The sequence below is a fragment of the Mustela putorius genome, unplaced genomic scaffold (assembly GCF_011764305.1).
Source record: "Mustela putorius furo isolate JIRA1106 unplaced genomic scaffold, ASM1176430v1.1 tig00000831_pilon_pilon_pilon, whole genome shotgun sequence".
Taxonomy (NCBI): domain Eukaryota; kingdom Metazoa; phylum Chordata; class Mammalia; order Carnivora; family Mustelidae; genus Mustela; species Mustela putorius.
In genome coordinates, this window is record NW_025421490.1 from 4,255,636 (window position 1) to 4,279,409 (window position 23,774).

At 43.4% G+C, this 23,774-nt stretch overlaps 1 protein-coding gene across 6 annotated transcripts in view; it reads right to left on the reverse strand.

Moving 5' to 3' along the window:
* The window catches only part of MBOAT1 (membrane bound O-acyltransferase domain containing 1), a 239,676-nt gene that overhangs the window by 13,403 nt on the left and 202,499 nt on the right, over window positions 1-23,774 (reverse strand). For 5 of the 6 annotated variants that reach the window (XM_045085079.1, XM_045085081.1, XM_045085078.1 and 2 more), the window contains 6 exons: window positions 15,947-16,002; window positions 13,897-13,951; window positions 12,275-12,458; window positions 9,580-9,772; window positions 4,178-4,281; window positions 1,791-1,855 (listed from right to left, as the gene is read on the reverse strand). In XM_045085079.1, coding sequence (XP_044941014.1) covers window positions 1,791-1,855; window positions 4,178-4,281; window positions 9,580-9,772; window positions 12,275-12,458; window positions 13,897-13,951; window positions 15,947-16,002 — 657 coding nt within the window. Of the gene's footprint in view, window positions 1-1,790; window positions 1,856-4,177; window positions 4,282-7,760; window positions 7,852-9,579; window positions 9,773-12,274; window positions 12,459-13,896; window positions 13,952-15,946; window positions 16,003-23,774 lie in introns of those variants that run through there. The other variant, XR_006608124.1, reaches the window with a different exon arrangement.

The window sequence follows — 23,774 nt, forward strand, 5'->3', positions numbered from 1 at the left end:
AGCAGATATGCTCATCTAATCAAAATAATTCATCTTTCCAACCTGGCCCCTTTGCCACCAAACTAGCCACCACAGCAAACCTTTTCCTCTCTCTTGGCAATGACTCTAGCACAAAATCAGTGTGTCAGCTGCATGACTTTTCAGATCTTACAGTGTCCATGGGATTTCAATCCATGAATGTGCTTTAAAAAGTGATATCGTGAGGGTTTGGAAGTTGTCTGCAGATAACCTGAAGATCTTTGACCCTTGGTTGTTTATTAAAACAAATTCAATCTACAAATCGCCAATGGCATTATGTGGTTTAGTAAACAAGAGGACCCAAATACAAAATAAAATAGGAATTCAAATAGTAAACACCAATGCTGCTCCGTATGGGTTGTCAAAAGTAACCGATCTGAACCCAGATTAGAGATTATGGCTCCCTTTTCATACAAAGAATGCATCTGGGGGGAGAAACACGGGACTGGGATGCCCCTTGCAATGTTTCGTTAAAATGGGGTAGTTTGCCCAGGTATTGGTTTCTTACACTCTTTATTGTTAGTACAAATAAGATACTTCCTTTTCTAAAATGATTTTTTAATATTTTTTTAATTTATTATGTGCTCATGTATGTTCAGTCATCTTAGAACATAAACTCCTAATGGAGATGGTAGGATTCTTGGTACACTGGGATTACCCAATATACAGAAATAGAGTTTTATGCTAAAATTATTGTTAAAATACAGGGCTCCTGTGTAGCTCGGTCAGTAAAACATCTGCCTCCAGCTCAGGTCATGATCCCAGGGTCCTGGGATCAAGTCCTGCACTGGGCTTCCTGCTCAGCAGGGAACCTGCTTCTCTCCCTCTCCTTCTCTGTTACTCCTCCTGCTTGTGCTCTTTTGCTGTCAAATAAAAGCTTTAAAAATAAACTACTGACAAAATTGATAGCAATAATAGGTGCAAATTTTCCAAAACCGCATGTTCAGATCAACTTTCAGATCACAGTGCATGAGCTTACTTTGGAGTTGTTACTATACCTTGTCTCTTATCCCCACATTGTGACCTGTGAAAAACACTATGGATCAAAAAGAGGATCTCCAGCCTGATAGTTTCATACTCTCCCTGCACGCATAAGACAGGAATACACAGGAGCTAGAGTTTGTTGCTTCGAGCATAGCATATTACTAGTTCTATACTAAGTGAGGTTTCCAATTTTGGAATGTGTAGAGAAACAAAAGGACAAAAACATGAACAAAAAACACAAAGTGAAAAAGCATAACTATCTGGGATACCACAAAGCCTTTAATGCTAGGTGTAAATGGAGATCATCAGTGATTTGATGCTGACATTGACCCTGTTTGATGTCTGAGCAATGCACCCTCCTCTAGGTAAGAGGGGGCACAACCCAGAGGTTTAAGAGCCCAGCCCTGGAAACGGTCTGTTGGGGCTCTTCTCTAGTCCTCATCGGCTGTGTGACTCTGGGCAAGTGACCTAACCTCTCTGTGTTTCATTTTCCTCATCTGTAAAATGGAGCTAACTATTAACCTCCCGTGGGATTGCTATGAATAGGAAGTGAGCGGCTGATACCCAGGAACAGCACTAGGAAGCGATCCGATAAAATAAATACACTGCACTGTGACCTCCTCACATCACTCCTTTCCTACTTCTCCACTTCCAGGGCATAGACGTTCATACAAAACAAAAGTGTCGGGTGACCGCATCATGGCTGGCACAGCAGCCGGTCATCTGGTGACTTCCATCTAAACCTATCCCAGTGCCATGAGGGATGAGGTCATTTGTATTTTCCTTACCGCTTTAGCCAAGTCGCTGTCTGAATATTCCAGTTTTCTAAGTACATTTTGAAACTTGTGGCAGTCTAGAAAGAAGAAAATAACACCTATCATTAGCTTTAAAAATACCCCAAGTAATGGAAAGTCATCCCCAGAATTTCCCTGGCAGCCAGAGATGTGCTATTTCAACGGAGACTCCTCCGTCAAGAGTAAATCAGCTGTTCCATCCTACACAGTAAAATTTTCCGGTATTTGTAAGATTGACTTTGCACCAGAACTTGGCTTGCAAAGTCTTCATTTCCCTCAAAATTTATTTTCAAGTTATAGGAAGACTGCAGGAATGTCCTGCAGGTTGTTCTTCCACTCTGGTTAAAAAAAATTTTTTTTTTTTTTTAAAGTCATCTGAGTTTTAAAACTAAACAGTCTCAAAGAGGCTTTGCTGCAGGAAAAGTTTAATCATGTCAATTTAGGGCCTTTCCGGAGACAGCCTAAAATTGTCATCATTCGCTATGTAGCCGTCTATAAACTAGGTGTCTGTCTTGTGAACTTATTCTACAAATAGCCACTCAGGTTCAAATGTGTCCAGTTGTATTTAGAATACAACAATTAGAATTCTAATATTTAGAATATTAGAATAGTGTGTGATTTCATACATGAAGGGGTCTCAGTACAAAAAAAAAAAAAAAAAAAGCAAACATCACCCAACTGGCAATGATTCAGGTACCAAAGAAGAGAGATTCTAAAATAAGCCATCAAGTGGGTTTTCTCATTAAATAAATGTTAATTAAATTTTTTCTTTAAAAAAGGTCTTATCAAAGGCTGCTATTAGAAAGCATAAAGCAGACATTCAAGAACCAGAATTCCTAATAAAGGTGGAAGTGCCACTTTTTTTCTATTTCAACCATAAGAAAATCCTAGCCCACACACTGACTGGCCTAACACAGTATGTTTGGGAGGAGGAGAGAGATGATGGATGGATGGATGGAGCCGATAGACAGAGGCTACATATTGTATAATGACTTTTTATTTCAAAACCCTGAGAGATGTTATTTATATCTTTGCTGGCTAATGTTATATGCACAGCTTCAATGTACCTTAGCTAAATCAGATTTCCTTGGTTTTCCTTAGCTCTTTGCTGTGAACTTTACCAAATATGCAAACTCCCCATCTAGTTTTCTTCAATAATAAAGATATAACTTCATAGCTTAGCCCTTTGCCCAGACCACATCCCACGGTGAAAAGGACTGTGTCTTGGTGTACTGGTGGGCCGCCAAAGGCAAAAGGGAGCCTCTGGAAAGTACAAGTATCCACAGCGCTCCGAGGCAGCCAGCAGTGATCCAAGACTTTAGAGGAAGAGAAAGTTTTAGTGGGAAGAGGGAGCAAAGTCATAACACAGTTGGACTGCCTCGGATCGTCATCTGTGTAGAAAGGAGAACCTTGCAGATTATCTACACTGCTTTTCCAAAAATGAGAAATGGTTCTGGAGGCTGCAACTTGGTTTAAGCCAGTTAAGATGAAGAGACAACTCAGGCATCAAGAAGGGGGAGAACATCCGCCATGTCTCCTTCTGGCCAAGCGTCCATCTAACGGGAAGCAGGTGGTCAGTCTCCACATTCCTGGTTTCTTACTCTAACTGCACATTCCCCTCCTGCTCACTCTCCAGTGGCGCCCCGCCTGCCCTGTGCTGGGGGGAAACCCACGACCAACAGCACGTCTGAGTCACCTGGCTAGAGAATCAGTCCTTCTGTAAGTTGAGAACCTTGTCCTTACTCCCAGCCCGCAGCGAGGAGGAAAGGGTCAAAGACGGAGCCTTCCACTCTGCTCACAATGCCAGGAAAACCAAGAATGATGTGCCCAAAAAGCCCACCTCTGAAGATGTCCTCATCTTCAGAGGTGTGGTCCAAGAACAAAGCCAACGAAAGACAAAAACCACACGGATTCTAGTGGCCTAAAAGCTATGTGCCATGGCCGTTCTTCTTAAAAGCAGTTGGATTAGAAATGTTTTAAAAGGGACCACAGAGAATGTTTGCAATATTCAAAATCTAAATACAGGCGCTTCCCGTCTGTACTCTTGACTCAAGAAAGTGGTCCGTGAAACGAGAGAAAATGACATGTGTAGTTTCTAGTTGAGAGTACAGGAATGTAAACAACAGGAAGATTTTCCTGGCTCTTTTACAGATTTCTGCATGTCATGCTTTGAACCTTTACAACTGTCAAGAAAGTGGGTATCTGTACAAAGACAGGAAAAAAATTCTAAGACGCAGAACGTCCAGGAACCTGCTGGACCTGGGATGCCCTGAGCGTTTTCCCTTGGACACTCTGAGGAAGAGCTCCCAGGGATACCACTGAAAGCAAACCATTTGCTTTATTCACCGTGGGAGCTTAATTCAAAAGTGTAATAGACTCACCTCGATTTTCCAGATGTTTAGGTTAGAGAGCAGATCCCAACAGAAAGTGCCATCTTTATCCACTCCGCTGAACCCAAAGCCAGCTGCGTTATTCACTGCATCAGCTATGGTTTTTAAAACAACACATTCAGATATGGAACAAAAGTCACATTGCTGCTTTAAGAGATATTAAATGTTTGTCTAGCTTTCAGATTGAGAAATAGGCAGTAGTTTCTCCTTGGAAAAGAAACCAAAACAATTGAAAAGACTGGTACCATTATAAATCCCAGAAACCTTTTGCGCTCTTTGGTGGCCTTAATTTTTATTCATTCATTTGTATTCATTCACTAGCATTTAGTGTGCGCCTGCTTAGTAAGAAGGCAAGAGAGCCTCCTACAACGCAAAATGAAAATAAAAGAAAAATGAATCAGAACAAAGCAACAGGAGTTAGTGGCCCACTTGATGTAAGGGGAGATGTCTAAGCTCAGAAGCAGAGGCCAGAAGAAACAGGGAACTGAGGGGACTTGGACAGGTCCAAGAGCTGTCATTAAAGATGGCATGAAATGAATGGCACAGCATTAAGTCAAGAGGAGAACCAGCTCTGAAAGTGAAACTGGAGCTTGCTCTGGACGTATTAAGCATGACATGCCAGTAGGTATTAGCCGGGGCTGCCAAGATACAGTTAGAAAAGCTTAGAGCACAAGACAAAGAGCAGAGCTAGAGATGTGAATTCGGGGCCAGCCACCATGGAGACCACACGTGGACCCAATTACCAAAGCATCCTACCCACACTCAGTTTGAGAAAGCTCCTGTTTCCATCTTTATTCCACTTCACAGAACTATAAGAAAATGTCCCCCTGCCATGAGTATAATGTTTCTAATTCCTTAATTATGCAATGTTGTAATCAAATAGAGATCTGATGAAATCAACATACTTTTATTATGAAGACCAAAAGGCTAATTGTCTCTTTTCACTTAGTTCGTTAATTGTTAGAATATTTTATTTAAAAAATCAACTTCAACACCCCCAAAAACCAAGTAATCTAATTAAAAAATGGGCAGAAGATGTGAGCAAACTTTTCTCCAAAAAGGACATCCAGATGGCAAACAGACACATGAAAAGATGCTCGACATCACTCAGTGTCAGGAAACTGCAAGTCAAAACAACAATGAAATGTCACCTCACACCTGTCAGAATGGCTAAAAAAATACAAGCAGCAACAAGTGTTGGCAAGGGTGCGGAGAAAAAGGAAGCTTCTCGAACTGTGGGTGGGAACACAAACTGGTGCAGTCACCGTGGAAAACAGTATGGAGGTTCCTCAAAAAATAAAAATAGAGCTACCCTATGATCCAGTAATCACACTATTGGGTATTTGCCCCCAAAATACAAAAATACTAAGAGCTACATGCACCCCTATGTTTATAGCAGCATTATTTACAATAGCCTAACTGTGGAATCAGCCCAAGTGTCCACTGATGGAAGAGGGGAAGAAGAAGGAATATTACTCAGCCATAAGAACAATGAAATCTTGCCACTTGCAATAACATGGATGGGTCTTGAGGATTATAATCCTAAGTGAAACAAATCAGAAAGACAAATACCATGGATCTTAATCCTATGTGGAATTCAAGAAACAAGACAAACATAGGAAAAGAGAGACAAACCAAGAGACAAACTCTGAACTACAGAGAACAAATGGATGGTTCCCAGAAGGCAGATGGGGTGGGGGATGGGAGAAACAGGGGATGGGCACTAAGGCATGCCCTGGTCATCATGAGTGCCAGGTGACACACGGAAGTGTTGGATTACTATATGGCATACCTAAGCGAATAACACTCTATGCTAACTACACTGGAATTAAAATAAAAAATAAGTAAGCTAAGTCACAGCACTGTAAGGTCTTAGATCTGGGGAGATCTCGGAGAACTCTTTCTTGAGGCTCTATTCATTCTTTCCCAATGAAGTTCAAGTCCAGCTCCAGAGTGACTTCTGAAGGGTTATTCTAAAGAAAAACGACGTGTTCTATGTTTGTCTCCTTCATTTTGGCACAGTTGGTGACTGCACACTGCTTATCTTATGCTTGGCTTGGAGATCATCTGGTTTCCTCCAGAAGGAAGGATGAGAAGTCCTGAGAGCCACTAAGTCGTTCTCCCAAGCCGCCTGGATGGAACCCAGTAGAAAAAGAAAAGAACAACGAAGCAGGGCTGTGCCCGTTGAGGAACGAAGTTTTAAATGTGTGGTTAGAAATGGTGAGTGACAAGATGAGCTGAACCAAGAGAAGAAGAGCCCCTTTGGGGTCTGTGCTGGAGCCGAAAACCAGGGCTGGCGGACGGTACGGGACCAGCAGCCCTTCAAGTCCTCCTCCTGCCTCTGGCCTCGCCCAACACCTGGAACTATCACCTCTCTTTGGGGGGCCTACGACCTTTCCGAGGACTTTACAAAAGCTCCCAGGGGTGAGAAGATGCTGGCTGAGAGGTGGGCTCTAGGGGCAGAGCCCCTGGCTTCTGTGTCTTTACAGAGCGAACATTTGGCCTCAAGAGAGCCATCTGTCCTCTAGAAGCCCATTCCCTTGGGAAGAAAATGGATGTTAGAGTGGTACCTGTCTTAAAGCCTCGTTGCAAGAGTGAAAGAAGTAATGAAGGGGACTCGGAGTGCAGAGCCCAAGTCAGCCCTCCAGAAACGTTCACTGCTGCTCCCCACCGACCCATCTTGCCAAGACTCAGTGAGGCCACCATTCAGATCACTCAGGTGGTAAACAGTGCCAGGCTCTGAATGCTAGAAAGGATTCTGATCCCGCCCCACCCCCCGAGGGGCTAGGAAATGTGTTTGCTGGGAATCGTGCACTCCACCACCGTTTATCCAAGACGTGGTTCTTGTCTCTGAGCGGTTAGAGGTTCTAAGTTCACCAGCCCCAAACTGGCTTTACTTGTATCGTCTACTGTATTATTACAGATAAATTAACTTGGACGCCCGTATTGTGGAGGTTGCGATCCTTCCTTGGAACACAGCCTGGGCTGAAGCGGAGTCTCACTAATTAGTACTAATTAGGGAAAAACAACCAGAATGGTACACTAAGCCCAAAGAAAATTGCCTTCATTATTTCAATATAAACAGTAACGAGAACGAGCCTAACACGGTGCAGCTCAGCCGAGATTCAAGAAGGGGCCAGCTTTAAGGATTAAATTCATAATCACGTATAATGAGTACATCAATTATATGCAAATGATGTTTTAAGGAGCTGGATAAAACAATTATTCGCTTAAGCGGTTTAAATAGTCCCTGTTAGGCTAGTCACTGCTTCCTTATTCATAAATAATACAAAGGTTAATTTCAGACCAGCCCATGCAAGCTAAACCATAACAAAGTTCGAACTGAGGCCACACAAATTTATGAAGTATTTCTCCTGAGGCTTACCCCCCCTCCAAAAAAAAGTTAAAGGGAAGGGGGTATGGGAAAGAGCCAAGCCCACGGAGAAAGCTCCCCACAGAAAAGGATTCTCCCAGAATCTGGGGCGCTCCCAAAAAGCCAGAACAATGCCAGATGCCCCCTGTTGCCTAGAACGCCCTCCCCCTCCTCCTCCCCATCCCCACCGGCACAACCCACCTCGCGTTAGACTTTCCCTAGGAAGCCACACAGGGCCTTGCCTTCCTCCTAAAGCAGGAGCTGATTTAGTCCAGAAGCCAGCCCTTAAGCCCTAGGATACAGAATATGGGCATGGGAAAGATAGGGAGGGGAGAGAAAAGGAAGGGTGAGTGAAGACGTAGGAGGTAGCAAAGAGAGTGAGCTGTTCTCTCTTCCTCTCTCTCTCTCTCATTCACAACCACACACACTCAGGTTAGAGCAAAGTGGAAACATTAAGTATTTCACGCAGGAAACTAAGCCTCGTGCTCCAAGCAGGGTTCCAACCATAGTAAGGATCGTGCTTGCCTACAGAAGAAATTACCATCCTTAAGTCATAAAGCAGGTGCACCAAGAGGAATAAGGCTTTTGAAGCCTTATTCCAACCAGTCTATATTCACCATCCCCCCCACCCCCGATTGCTGGCCTGGGGACAGCTCCTCACGTTACCACCTGGTCTGTACACCGGTCTCTGGGCCCGCAGACTGTTTTAACAATCTGATGGCAGACAAGAGGGCTTACCATCACATTCCCCCGCCACAGAACCCGGTACGTGACAAAAAACCCTCTGAACTGAACCAAAGGGGACAAACAAAACTTCCCCCGCTGCAGATGTGTTAAAACCCTCAGTTCCATCTTTCTGGCCAAGTGCCCCCAAAACACTGCATTGGACTGAACTTCTCCCTGAACATTTCGACCTTTAAAAACCATTTAGACCAGGACTTGGTGAGAGAAAGGAATGAGGAGTTATCTTTTTTTTTTTTTTAAATAGGTATAGCTCCTATTGGGGGGGATGGGAAATTTCGTTCTGGAGATGGACAGTGCGGATGGTCACACAACACTGGGAATGAACTTCATGCCGCCAAGTCGTAGACTAGAGAGGATTAAAATAAATTCTGTATTCTATCGTATCGCAATAAAAAAGTAAAAATTTGGTAGCTACTGGCTTTAAATTGAGGATTAAAAACTTGGAGCATGAAAATGAGAGAAAAGGAACTCAATTAAGTGCTACGCCTTCACTCAGGGAGCACGGGCTGAGCACTAGGCACGGAATTTAATCATCTGTTTGACTTAATAAACCAATTCAGGGCCCCCTGACATCAAGCCCCAGGTCACCTTTGGCTAAGAACTTAAATTTCCATTCCTGAACTGCCGTGCCTTATCACAAACCCTCACCATTCCCGGCAAGTAAACAGGAGGACTTACTGTTCACTCCAGCAAAGCTTTCAACTTTTCCAGTTTAAAATTGTTTGTAAGGAAAGAGAGAAAAGCAAATCAAAGTCGAACTTTCTATCTTAAAAAAAAAAAAAAGAAGTCACCTGAAGTCAGTTTCTAAGGCATAAAGCTGAACCAACAATTTTTTTTTTTAACCACCAATTTCTTAAAAAGAAAATGTGACCTAAGTCAGCACGTGTGTTAGTACGTTGAAAGCATATCCCCTCTATTATGCACAACCCAGAAAAATGACCAGATGGCCGGATCATTCTGGAATCTTCCCTTCTAACTTTCCACTGTATGACTGGGAAGCTTTGACTGGTGGGGGGCGCTTCCAAGTTTGGACATCTGCTAATAACAGAGTCGAAGTGACCGCCAGGATGGCTCTGCTCTTATCTCGGGTCATTGAGTTTATGGATCGCGGGACACAGGAGTGCTTTGGTGGGAAGTATAAAACGATACTGGCTGAGCGGCCTCCACCATGTACTGAACTTTTTTTGATGAGATGATCCAAAATGCTGTTCTGGGAAGGCTGTCCCAGGAGTCTCACTTTTCCCTTATTCACTCGGGGTGGTTCCAGCAGACGTACCTAATGTCCAGGCAAAGTAATACTTGGGCTTCGAAGCTTGCATGACAATATATAAGTAGCACAGTCGAGTCAGGAAGTTTGCTTTATGAACAAACCAGTCATCGGTCAGGCAGGTGATGGGGAAGGACTTCGTGAGCGTCAAAAACAGGAGGAGAGACACCAAGGTCATGCACAACTTGCGTATCACAGCTCTCTGAAAATGTGGAAAAAAATCCGTGTAACCAGGCAGGACTCCGGTATGAGGAAAACAATTGCAGCAAGGGCACGTTAGGGACAAGCTGCTCCAATAGCTGCCTTGGTAATATTCCTTACGAGGAGCGGCAACATTCTTAGGACACAGACTGGATCCTGAGCACAGGAGCTAAATGCAAATGAAGTTTATACCTCTGACACTTGAAGTCTGAATGTATCTAAAATTGAAGGATACTATTACCAGCACATTCTATCAACAAGAGGAAGGTAGGTTGTTTTTGGTGTTTTTTTTTTTTTTTAAGATTTATTTATTTGAGAGACAGCATGAGCGGTAGGAGGGTGAGGGGCAGAGGGAGAAGAAGAAGCAGACTCCCCACTGAGCAGGGAGCCCAACATGGGGCTCGATCCCAGGACCCTGGGATCATGAGCTAAGCTGGAGGCAGATGCTTAATGGATTGAACCACCCGGGCGGCCTGAAAAGGAAGGTAGTTTAATTACCCAAAACATAAGAGAGAGAGCATTACAGGGTGGCAATCTTCCATCGGAAAGAAATAACCATTTGACTTCCACTTCTGTCACCAGCAGAGTCAAGGACATGGGTCTGAATCACCACAAGGAGACAGAGGCTTAGCTAGGAAGGATTCCGTGCAAGTTCTGAAATGCCTGAGCCGGGACATGAGCAGGAGATGGAAAGCTTCAAAAAGCCTTCCAGGATAGTTTACATGTAGTCTGCTCTAGCATTAAGATGTGCTGGCATTTTAAATGCCTCTGGACCGGGGCGCCTGGGTGGCTCAGTGGGTTAAAGCCTCTGCCTTCGGCTCAGGTCATGATCCCAGAGTCCTGGCATCGAGCCCCACGTCGGGCTCTCTGCTCCGCAAGGAGCCTGCTTCCTCCTCTCTCTCTGCCTGCCTCTCTGCCTTCTTGTGATTTCTGTCTGTCAAATAAATAAATAAAATCTTAAAAAAAAAAATGCCTCTGGACCAAGTGATTTTGCCCAATTTCCCCAACATTTCAGGGAATGTCATTTAATAACAATAGAACTATAGTTCCCAACTTTATAAAAACAGGTCACTTTCTGGGACGCCTAGTGGCTCAGTCAGTTAAGCACCCAACCCTTGATGTTGGGTCAGGTCGTGATCTCATGAGATCAAGCCGAGGGTCAGGCTCTGCGCCTAGCACCAAGTTGGCTTAAGATTCTCTCCCTCCCCCTCTGCCCCTCCCCCCCAATCATGTTTGCAGTCTCTCCTTTACTCTCTCAGATAAATAAATCTTTTTTTTTTTTTAAGCCACATTTTCTTGTAATACGGGGATAGCAGTAGCACCCCCTGAGAGCAGCGTGAGGTTCAGGTGAATGAGTATCTGCAAGAACAGAACAAGAACCGCATCGGGCTCTCAGTCGAGTGCTCACCGTGCTTGGTTGGCCGCGATGGCTGACTACACGCTGGGGAGGTACCACCTGGGAGCGCCAGGCACCTCCCACTAATGTGTCTTTACCTAAAATAATACCTGACCACGTCCCTCTCTCTGTGCAAGAAAATGCCAAGCATCTCCCCGGGGAGTGATATTAAGACTCCGTGATCACACACTCAGCAACATGAGAGCACTACCATGGTAGATTCTGCCAAGAAACACCTGTGAGTACTTCGATGCCCCATGGCCATGGCAACCTCACTCCCACACTGTTTCAGTAACACAGAAAGAGCTGAGACCGTTGACAACCTATACACTGCGGGAGACCCGACCGTGTCAAAACTACCTGAAAATTCACGCTTAGTAAGTCACTTAAATTTTCAAAGAGTAATTTTGCCTAGATGTTAACAGTTACAAAATATTTAACTTTAACTCAATTATCCTGACTCTCCTTTTTCCAATTTTCCCTCTTCCTTCAACTAATCACAAACTTCCCTTAAATATGGGATATTGGATCTGAATAAAGTTAGCGTATTGATGACGTTCAACACATTATCCTTATGATAACTAATTTGAAATCAATAAAATTTGGGTTAAAATTTTTTAAATTTCCAAAAACCATCTTAAACTCTCGAAGTCAGTAAAACTAGTCTTTAAGAGCATGCCAACATAAAACTGGTTTCCCACATAAGAAGCAAGCTCCGCAATTAAAAAAAAAAAAATCAATCACATTTATTCTGGTTGCCACTCCTTCCCCATCCCCCTTTGATGACATTCTCCTTTGGCTGGATATGAATTTCTATTCATAAAGGCCAAAAAAAAACCCTCATAAATCCAAATGTGTTAACTAGCCCAGTGCTGAGCACACTGTAAGCATTAAATATTGGCTAGCTGACCTAGTGGATAGATTGCTTTAATATTTCCAGCCCATGAGCTCGGCTGTGAGGCAAAGGTGGGGTGGGGAGTTCCTGGCCAAGCTTTCTGGTAAACTGTTTGGCTTTTTAATTAGAACAATTACTAGTGAGAGTCAGCACTGGCAACAGAGCTCTGTTTTTCCGGAGCTCTGGGTAAATAATTAGCAGTAGCCACTTACAGTGGGAGAAGGCTCGGGCAGGCTGTGGAAACCTCTCTGCTTCCAGTTCACCTCCAGCAACTTCGTGTGTATGTGTCTCCCTTCAATAAAGGCTATATAGTCCTTGAAATTGTTGCAAGGGCCAGCTATGACACTCATGAAGTTGAGAAGGTAGCTTAAATATTCCAAGAAAGAGGGTTTTACTCTGTGAAAATAAAGTTAAAAAAAAAAAAAAAAAGTTGAAAAGCCTTCAGTCTCGGATTTTTCTTTAAGATCCGCAGGAAAGCCAGTCCTAAACACAGGCATGTTCTGGAGACGATGAAACAACACGTGGTCTTTCTTTGTCCGGGTTCTCTAAAAATCCCCCTAAGCTAGAGACCTTGCAGAAAGGAGCCGGTGGGTGGCTCAGAGAAGGCGTGGGGCTCCGTGGCGCCCTCTGCTGGCCGACGGCGGCTATAGACACGGAGGGCGAGGTCCAGGGTCATTCTGAGGCTGGGAAGTGCTGGTTCTCAGCAGCCCTAACTGTCAGCAGGAGAGAATGAAGGTAATAAACATGAGGCAGGGTGGGAACCTGACCTAATGTGAGCTGATCCAGATGCTGTGAAACGGGAAAACTCCCTCCCAACTGCCAAAATAAACACAAAAGCAAACCATGGGTGGAACCAGTTTCCATTTGAAGAGGACACACAAAACTACCACTAGAGCAGTCTCGTGTCTGCTCCGGCATCCGGGCACGAGGTCGCCAACCACACAAGGCACAAGTAGTAGCAGGGAAAAATTCTACAGAGACCAGCTCTAGCTGGTGTTTTAATCGCATTTAAAGGGGCAGGATAGTATTGTGGGGCAAATTTCCCCCAAATGCCATTGCTAACCAGTCACTGGAATTGTGCCCTACATTTACTCCCCCAAAACACTGAGCAAAGAATCTGATTCATTTGTCTCTTGCACTGAGTCTCCATGGCTTCCGAGTCTCAATCCCTTAATGTGAAAACGAGGCACTCAATCTCTGTACCACTCAGGACCCTCTCTTCCTCACCCCTGACTACCTCCTGGAATTCTCCGATAGGAACCCTCCACCGTGGCTGCCTGTCCTTCCCCGATGTGCTACCTCACGAGCCACTTCCATTCCCATCAATGCTATCCCTCCTCCCTCACAGCCTCTCTTCCTCTCCAACATCCACACCAGCCACAGTCTGCCTTCAGCCTGCTTCCTGCCTCCTGTCTCCTACTCCAGCCCTACTTCCTAGCTGCTTTCACAGCGGCATTTAATCATACTGATGCGCACAGATAACTGTTTCTTGAGGACCCTCAGACACATGCCCAATAAAAATAACTCTGTAATAGACTTAACAACAGCAGTGAAGACGAATCTTGCAAAACTAACAAAATTACAGACCTGTCTACTCTCCGTCCCAGCATCCTGCTTCTGGGACCCTCTCCCTCCACTATACACAGACCTATTTAAGATGACTTGGGAACAGGGTTTGAAAAGCCATAGATTGGCAGATAACCCAAGTATCCATCAACAGCTTCATTAACAAGCAATAATACATCCATATAGCAGAGTTAGTCCACATTAAAAAATGAGGAGGGTTTCTAGACGCTGATATACAAAGGGCTCGAGAACATACTGTTACACTTACTTTACAGCAAGTCGATGTTGCTCAGCAGAAAGGTCTTCAGCTCTTCGACCTAATCCTATAAAAAAGAAAAATGTAGCAATACGATGTTTGAAGTAGAAAATTCCAGAAGAGGCTTATATAAGTCATTTGGAAAAAAAGTGATTTATGTCACATTTCATTTATTTCATGAATCATAAAATCATTTTTTTTCCCCTAATGCTCTGGAATAGTTAGCCACAAGCGCACGTGTGAGGGGGAAAGTCTGCAGGTTCTCGTGAAGAGGGGTGAAAGCAGGGCTTACTCCTATTTAAACTGCACGGTAGGACATAGATCCCAGAGAACTCCCCACATCTCCTCTGCTCCTTACCAAAGTGCATTATGCTACAGGAGAGGGAAAAGAGAGAGAGAGAGAGAGAGAGAGAGACCTGACTTTGCAGCCTGCACCAGCTCAAAGACCTCCCTGATTATGCCAGCAGCAGACACCTGCTACCAGCTGAAAGCATGGGTTTGGAATGGGGAAAGGAACAGGGGACTTTCCTCTTCTAAAAAAACAGGAAATGTGATCTTGAATACAGGGAAAGTCCAAGACTTATGAGGTGATTCTTCTTCTTTTAAAATTCGTCCATGCCAGGAAAAAACAAACAAACCCAAATCACCTTTGCACTTCTCATAAAATTTATATGTTAACTTATAATTGCAGAAACTGAAGTGTCATCTAATAAGCTATGAACACTGGACTACAAAGCTGTACATCCAGCTAAGACCGATGATGGTCGCCAATCATAAAGGCATTTCAGAAATATGCATACAGGAAGACTGGGTTTCTGGAATTTGCTTGTTCCTACTACTCACAAGAAAAAAAGAAATAGCAAATAAACATCTTGCTGCACATAAGGGTTTTTTCAGAAAATCGGGTAAACTGAGAATGCTTTAAAAAGTAAATTCAGGCAAAAAGCCTATTTCAAAAAAAAAAGGCAGTGTTAAAAAAAAATCACACTTACTTTCTAAGATGTCAACAATACATCTCTAGCAAATCTAGAACTTAAATTGATTTTAGCTGTGAGTGAGTCTATCACCACTACCAACTAGACTTTTAGGTACAAAAACATTTAGCAGCACATCCCAGTTGCCTTGGGCGTTCCCAGTTTGGGCTCTGAAAGTCTCATGCCCTGGGAAACTGCTCAGTTCTAGACAAAACAGGACAGTCAGTCACCCTAGAAAGACTCTGTCCTTGGTATAAACTTACCCAGTTCTCTACAGAACAACAAAATCGCCAAGTATGAACGGGGAACATCTGAGGTCAAAATGAAATTAAATCAGCTTTAAAGAAAAATGAGACTAGCTAAGAGAGATTATAAATCTTCTCAACCTGTTCACACGTAAAGGAGCTTCAGCGGTCTGAAAGCATTTACCGGAGTGGTACAAATCCGTAGATATCCTCCTACTAATTGTACGTGACACCTCTTACGCCCACATTGAAATCCTCCAACCCGGCTGAACGTGCTGTCCCCCTTCCCTGTTTTCATCGTGTAATTCACACTTTCTGGTCATTTTCAGAAAGGGCAGGAGGAAGGACATGTTCAGTTTTATACGAACAGAAGATTCTTCCTTCTCCCGAGCAGAAGGGTCAGGCTAATCTCATCAGATAATTTTCCAAGCCAAACAAAACAAAAACACTAAACAAAACTAGCATTAAAAAAGAAAAAAAAGTTAACCAGCCAATACTATCCTTTATTATCTTGTGAGCTTCTCAGATTAAACCAAAGAAAAACGATGCCGTTTCTTCTCCAGGGATTTGGAAGCGAAGGGCAGAGAGCGCCATAAATTTAAAACATTATAAAGGTAAACAGAAAACCAGCTGTTCTCGGTATAAACACTTCAGCCAATTTAGATTACAGAACTAATAGATGGGAAAGGAAAGAGCATGATTAGAGAAGCTTGCAGATTTTTGACAAGTTATAGAAGATCTGCCAGCCCTTGGCTTAATTCTGGACTATGAGGTATAGTCTAAACGAAGAGCTCTGAATGTCGGGCTCACTCTCAGAACCAAAAGGAGAGTTGTTTTTCTCACCATCATGAACTTGGAATGCCAAGGTCGTGATCTTCTGTGTGACAATCATCAGAGGCCTAAAAGGAAGACAGAAGAAAATGGATCGGCAGAAGGACCACTAGAAGAAACATTTATTCTATTTCTCTGCGTGGTAGTTGTTCATCTCGAAGGCTCTTCAATAACGTGCAAAAAAAAAAACCCCAAAAAACAAAAAATGGAATTTAAAAGTTCCCTTCCAAATCATTTTAGATAAGTAGATATAACAACACTGAATGAGAGGACACCAGAGAGCCCCTGTTGCACAGTCACTCCGTGTGTGAGTTCCAGGACCAGCACCGTGAGCATCTTCTGGGGCTCATTAAAAGTGCAGACGCTCCATTCCAGAACCAGAAAAACGAGGACCTGCATTTTAACAAGACCTCCAGGGAAACTCAGACTCGCATTGAAGTATGAGCAGCCCCCGTCTGGGGGGTACCTCATTCGGCGCTGTGGCTCCACCTGGATGAGGTCCATATTCTGGCTTTTTCACCCTAATATGTTCTAACCTGTGTTATTCTGTTGAAGGCAATTCTTCCAAGCACACAGGGTAAGATACTTCTGTAAAATGCAGTCACCTGTCCATAAACTGTTTAGCGACAAAAAATAAGACTGATTCTCATTTGAAAAAAGAAATAAAATAAAAACTAAGAAGTGGCACCCATGCCAACAAGAACGCCAATTCAACAGAGGCAAGAATAGCTTTTTTAAAAATAAAGATTTTTATGTATTTATTGGAGATACAGAGGCAGAGATAGTGAGAGAGAGCAGGAGCAGGGAAGAGAGGGAGAAGCAGGCTCCCCACTGAGCAAGGAGCCCAAGGTGGGATTCGATCCCAGGACCTTGTGATCATGACCTTAGCTGAAGGAAGGCGCATAACCCACTGAGCCATCCAGAAGCCCATAGTGATGGCATAACTAGATAGCTACATAAAAAGAATGAAAAAATTATTTTAAAATGTACCAAAGATCTAAGTGTAAGAGCTAAAACTATAAAACTCGTAGAAGAAAACACAGGCATAAGTCATAAACTTAGATGTGTAATGGTTTCTTTTTTAAAGATTTTATTTATTTATTTGACAGACAGAGATCACAAGCAGGCAGAGAGGCAGGCAGAGAGAGAGGGGGAAGCAGGCTCCCTGCTGAGCAGAGAGCCCGATGCGGGGCTCGATCCCAGGACCCTGAGATCATGACCTGAGCTGAAGGCAGAGGCTTAACCCACTGAGCCACCCAGGTGCCCTGGTGTTAATGGTTTCTTAAATATAACACCAAAAGTACAGGTAACAAAAGAAAAATGTAGATTGAATGAATATCATTAAAACTTAATTCTGTGCTTCAAATGACACACACCATCAAGAAAGTGAAAAGACACTTCATAGAATGTGTGACTATATGTGCAACTCATACGTCCGATACGGGACTCGGTACTAGAATAGATAAAGAACTCTTACAGTTCACTAAGAATAAGACAATAACTCAATTTAAAAATGGCCAAAGGATCTGAATGGACATTTCTCTGAAAAAAAGATATACAAATGGTAAATTAGCAGATGAAAAGATGCTCAACAATAATCAGTCATCAGAAAAATGGAAACCAAATCATAAAGCATTTCACAAGAACAAGGATGACCAGAATCCCAAGGGTAACAAGTGCTGGTCAGGAGGTGGAGAACTGGAACCCTCAGACTTTGCTGGTGGGAACATTAAAAGGTACAGCCACTTCAGAAAGTCTGACAGTTTTTTTCTTTTTTTAAAGATTTTATTTATTTGCCAGAGAGAGGAGACACAGCAAGAGAGAGAACATAAGCAGGGGGAGTGGGAGAGGGAGAAGCAGGCTTCCCTCTGAGCAAGGAGCCCGACGTGGGGCTTGATCCCAGGATCCTGGGATCATGACCCAAGCCAAAGGCAGACACCTAACAACTGAGCCACCCAGGCGTCCCAGCCTGGCAGTTTCTTAAAAGGTTAAGCACAAAGTGCTTGTATAAGCAAGCCTGTATAAGCAAGCAATTCCGCTCCTAGATATATACTCATGAGAAATAAAAATCTATCTACACAAAAACTTGTACACACCTCTTCAGGGCAACATTATTCGTAACAGCCCAAAGGAAATAACCCCAATGCCTACCAACCGATGAAGGGATAAATGAAGTGTGGTAGGTCTATAAATAGAACATTATTCAGCAATAAACACAGTCACGTACCGACCGGTGCTATCATTTGGATGGACCTAGAAACCATCAGGCTACGTGAAAGAAGACAGACATAAAAGTCTATGTTGTAGGATTCCATTGATATGAAATAGCAGAATAGATACATCCATGGAGAAAGGAACAGGTGACTGGCTGCCTGAGGCTGGAGGAATTGGGAGGAAATGAGGCTTGATGGTTAATGCACACAGGTTTCTCTGGGGGGTGATGAAAATATTGTATTAATTACGCTAATGGTTGCACCTGTAAATCCACTCTGCAAATATGCTCAAAACCACTGCGTTGCCTTCTCCAGATAGGTGAACTGTAGGATAAGTGAATCATATCTCGACAAAGCTGCAGTTTTTATAAACGGCATCTGTTTTTAATCGTCCACCTCCATTTAGTACCCTTAATAGTTCCATTCTTGCCCAACCAGACAAGACCAAACCCCACTGCTCGACCATAACGTCCTTCAATCCTTCTTAGTCTAGCCTGGTTTTCTGATACACACTGTTGAGGCTTCCTATTGAATTTGCTGTCTCTGACCCCTCTGGGCTGATGGCCCATTTATGTAGATGGTGAGAAAAGCAGCCGTGGGATGAGCCCGGGACGCCGCACTCCCCGTGAGCTCAGGCCAAGTGTGTGGGAGCATGGGATGGGGCACAGACCATTTTAGGCCATGTTGGATGTGACAACTGCACTCTACCTCTTGCCTGTGAGTCCTTTTTCCTCCTTAATTCTTCCCCTTCTAGTTCCCATTTTCCATCTCTATAAAATAACATGCATGTGGGGCACCTGGGTGGCTCAGTCAGTGAAGCATCCCACTCTTGGTTTCAGCTCAGCTTATGATCTCAGGGTCGTGAGATCGAGCCCAGCAAGAGCTCCACACTAAGCGTAGAGTCTGCTTGCGATTCTCTCCCTCCCTAACTGCCCCTCCCCTGGCTCATGCACATTCTCTCTCTTTCAAATAAATAAAATCTTAAAAAATAATAAAATAATCATGTAACATGTTTAAACTATCAATATAAACGAATAAACTATTTTAAAATACCAACAAATTCCTTTTGAAATCTAAACACTCATGCCCAACTTTGTATCTTATTGGCAAAAGCCCAACAGCCACTTTTTGAAACAAGGTTCCTAATATCCCACAGGATGCTAGCAGAAGAGAAAGGGAGTCTGACTGCAGACAGATGGGAAGGACTGCCATGCTCTACCAGGACTGGTGTGGCAAAATCAGGCACCATCCAGCTCATTCGAGCACAGGCAGACACGTTCATTGCTCACACTGATTGTGACTGTGCTCCTGTAGACTGAAAAAAATAACTGTTCCTCCAGAGCACTGAGGTTTGGGTCTTAGAATAAGAGCTACAGGGAAGCTTTCTACAACAACGTGGACTTACAGACCAAAACAATTTTGCATCTCACCTTCCTGATGTCCCAACAAGACTTTGACTCAAAATGTACAACAGATGCCAAGAGCTATTTTTTGTTGTTGTTGTTGTTTTGCTTTTTTGAAAGGGGTTCACTCTAAGTGTCACATTCAAGGTAGTTTCCAAACATGACTTTCAAAACACAATGTTTCTTTCCAAAGCTTTTTTTAAGCTTTTTTAATTTTTCCCTGCAAGATCAAAGGTCCTAGAAATCAGTAATAGGACCTAAGCCCCCCAGCTTCCCTTACACAAAGTCCAATACAACATTTTTACAAATTTGAGGCCCACATCCTGGTGACTATGCAATGTGCAAACCAAGTTAAGTTCCTGCTTTCCATTTAATTCATAACTTCAGTTTTTTTAAAGGGTCTAAAAAAATAGATACATCAAAAAAAGAAAATGTTACAGAATTAGCCTACGTTTCTGTCTTTATAAAAATATAACGTTTGTTTTCCTCTATATGGCATTACATTTCATGTATTTCATATTAAGGCTCATGTTCAAAAATGCATCAAGTGGTCTCATATATGCAACGGCCTTGAGCAGAAGTCACTGGAATCTATGGGTTCTGGGGGCGGGGGCATCAACAATTAGCTCCTGCGGATTCGATCTCCAACTTCATGCTGGGGCCACACCCCCTCGAGCTGCACCAGCCAATGGCAGCGCGTGGCAGTCACTGCACTCGCTGAACTTGTTTTAGACCTGCAGTGCCTTCCTTCCTTCCCTCCCTCCTACTCTCATCTCGTGGGTCAGATATGCATTTTAATCTGCTGCCTGTTCTGGCCTCTCCAGCTCCCCTCACAGGCATTTCACATGACAAATCTCTTACTCCTGTTCCCATCTTAGCATCTGCTCCTCAGAGAACCTGGACGACTACAACACATATATGGAATTTCTAGATCATGGTCAATAAATAATTATTTATGGGGTGCCTGGGTAGCTCGGTGGGTTAAAGCCTCTGCCTTTGGCTCAGGTCATGATTCCAGAGTTCTGAGATGGAGCTGAGCCTTGGGCTCTCTGCTCAGCGGGGAGCCTGCTTCCTCCTCTCTCTGCCTACCTGTGATTTCTGTCAAATAAATAAATAAAATATTTTAGAAAATAATTATAATGATTATTATTCAATATGAAGTCTGCACTATTGGGTCTAGGTAAAATCTTGTATTGTTATTATTTGGGGGGTTGCGGGGTTGGGGGTTGTCCCTTCTGGAGAGAAAAGGAAGCTGTGGACCAAATAGAATTCCTGGTCATCTAGACGACTTTCAACAGTATATTGCTTCTGTTTTAAACATCTTAAGCAGTTTCAAGCAACTTAAGAAACAACTCACATGTGTGATCATGGGTTTATTAAACACAACACACTAATAACCAGTGAAAAAACAGATCTAAAACCTGCAAACTGGAACTAGAACCTGTTCACCAAGAGGAGATGGAGTTAGCATCCTCCGACCTACTCACTCTTCTGCGGGAGTAAGAAGTGCCATATGCTCCTCCTCAGAAGACTTCCTCTCGCCACATTTTTCATTGATCAATTTACTTACACTTATGAGTAGATCAGATGCCAAATTTAGAACGCCCAAGTTATGAGACTTGAGAGTCAAATCCAAAAAGCTACTGACTTAAAAGATGAAACTCAAATACCATCCATGTTGTATTTCAGTCAAAACCTAAAATAATCCGAGACGTGTTTGACGGTTTATGATTAGAATTCAAGCTAACTACTGCAAAGCTGCAAAACCCAGCACACACAAGCACATACTACAGGAGGGACACAAAAAGGCTCCTTGGTGTAGCCAAAGAACTTCCTCTGAAAAATGAGGCCTTAATACTCAGATTTTGCACCCTCTGGGAAGCATGCCTTGTCCATGGATTTGTACACACTCACTAGTAGTAGGCGCTGCACTTGAATCCATGGGAACCATCTGACCAGTCTGACATCAAGGTTTGAGTCCAACCTGGTTGAGGTGGGGCCATTTCTCTTGTCTTACAAAATGGTTCCAATGGTTAAGGGGGGAAAAAAAAAAGATAATCAGATCGACTTCTGAGGAAGACAGGATAGTAGGAGGATCCCAAGCTCACTTTGTCCCATAGATACAGCTAGAAAAGAGCCACTTCCATGTAAATAACTCAAAAAAATGACCTGAAAACTGGCAGAACAGACTCTTCCACTAAACACAGAGAAGAGGCCACATGGAAAAGAGTAGGAAAGGTGGAGACCTGGTTGGGAACCAAACTGCTTGTAGGAGGGAGGGACACTGCAAGCATGGACAGGAGCAGACCCCATACCAGACACCCCACGTACTGGGGACCCACACTGGGAAAATGAACCCCCATCACCATTTGGCTTTGAAAACCACAGGGACTTAACTTTGCCAGTTCTTATGACCAGCAGGGCTTAACATCTAGAACCTTGAAAATCAGCAGACTCAGCTCTCAGATGGCTGGACGGTGATAGGAAACGGAGTCCTGAGCCCTAAAGAGACAGCAGAGCAAACAGCCCTGCTGAGATAGAGAAGCAGCAGTTTGAAAAAATACCTGGAAGATACTGCGGTATATAGAAGCTTTATTTGCAAAGCTCAGAATGCGTGCTTGAGGGCCAGGGAAGCTTTAGGAATCTTCTCCAAAAACAAAAAGCGCCACTTCTCTCCCCCACACCAATGCCTAAATAGGACACCCACAGAAACCAGCTCAAACTCTCTCCAACGAGCTTGCTAACACCGCACAACACCCACTCTCCTGCCCCATCTGATCTGCCCTTGGCAGGAGTCCATTCAGAAAGCACCACAAGCTGGCATTGTGCAAGCAGCCTCAACAGGGACCAACACCACTCCAAGTGATTCCTGCCTTGGGGAGAGGGAACAATAACCACACACAGCAGTTAGACTGTGACCCCACAGTGGACTGGGGCAGGCATCTGGTCTGACTGACGGCCCCACCCACCAACTAGAGCCCGTCAGCAAACAAACAGGAAGAGTACCCTTCAGTTCAATGTGACCACAGCTCTGGAAAATAGCTAGTCTGAGCCAGCTCAAGCCCAAGGCAGCCCAACTGGCCCATTAGCAACAGAGGACTCAAATCCTGCCCACAATAGGCATCAAGAGCCATTGCAGACAACTGAACTGAAGGCACATGGAGCTCAGCCACAATGGTAGGGCACACTCAACACATAGGAAACCACCATGAAGCATCAGGTCCTGGTGAACAAGGGACATTGCTCTGCAGGGCACCACAGGACCTCTTCTTCGTAAGGCCAGTACTGTCAGGAGTAGAAGACAGAGCTGACTTTCCTAACACAGAGAAACAGACACACAGATTTGGACAAAATGAGGAGACAAAAGACTACGTCCCAAATGAAAGAACGAGACAAAATGAGAGCAAGAGACCTAAATGATAGAGAGATAAGGAATATGCCTGAAAGATCATTTAAAGTAATGGTCATAAATGTAGTCAACTGGAGTATCTCGGTGAGACGTTCAAGAGAGATAAAAGAGTTTCAAAAGAGATAAAAACATAAGAATGAACCAGTCAGAGATCAAGAACTCAATAACTAAAATTTAAAACATACAGGAGGGAATAAATGGTAGACTAGAGAAAGCCCAAGAACGGATCAGCAACTGGTAGGACAGGATAATGGAAAGCAGTCAAGCTGAACAAAGAAAAGAAAAAAGAATAATAAAAAATTAGAGATTTTAAGGGAACTCATCAGTGACACCATAAAATGTAACAACATATACATTGGGTCCCAGAAGAAGAAAGAGAAATGGGGGCAAAATTTATTTCAAGAAATAATAGGTGAAAACTTCCCTAGTCAGGGAAAGGAGACAGAAATCCAAATCCAGAAGGCACAGAGAGCATCCCTTCCCCCCAAAAAATGACCCAAGGAAGTCCACACCAAGACACAAGAAATGAAAATGGCAAAATGTAGTGATAAAGAGAAAAAATTGTAAACAGCAAGAGAAAAAAAACTGATTACATACGAAGGAAATTCATAAGGCTCTCAGCTGATATTTCAGCAGAATTTTTGGAGGCCGAATGGGAAAAGTAGGATATTTTCCAGTGCTGAAAGGAAAAAATCTGCAGCCAAAAATACTCTGTCCAGCAAGGCTATCATTCAGAATAGAAAGAGAGATGATGAATTTCCCAGATAAGATGGACACAATTGACAAACCTTTAGCCAGACTCCTAGGAAAAAAAA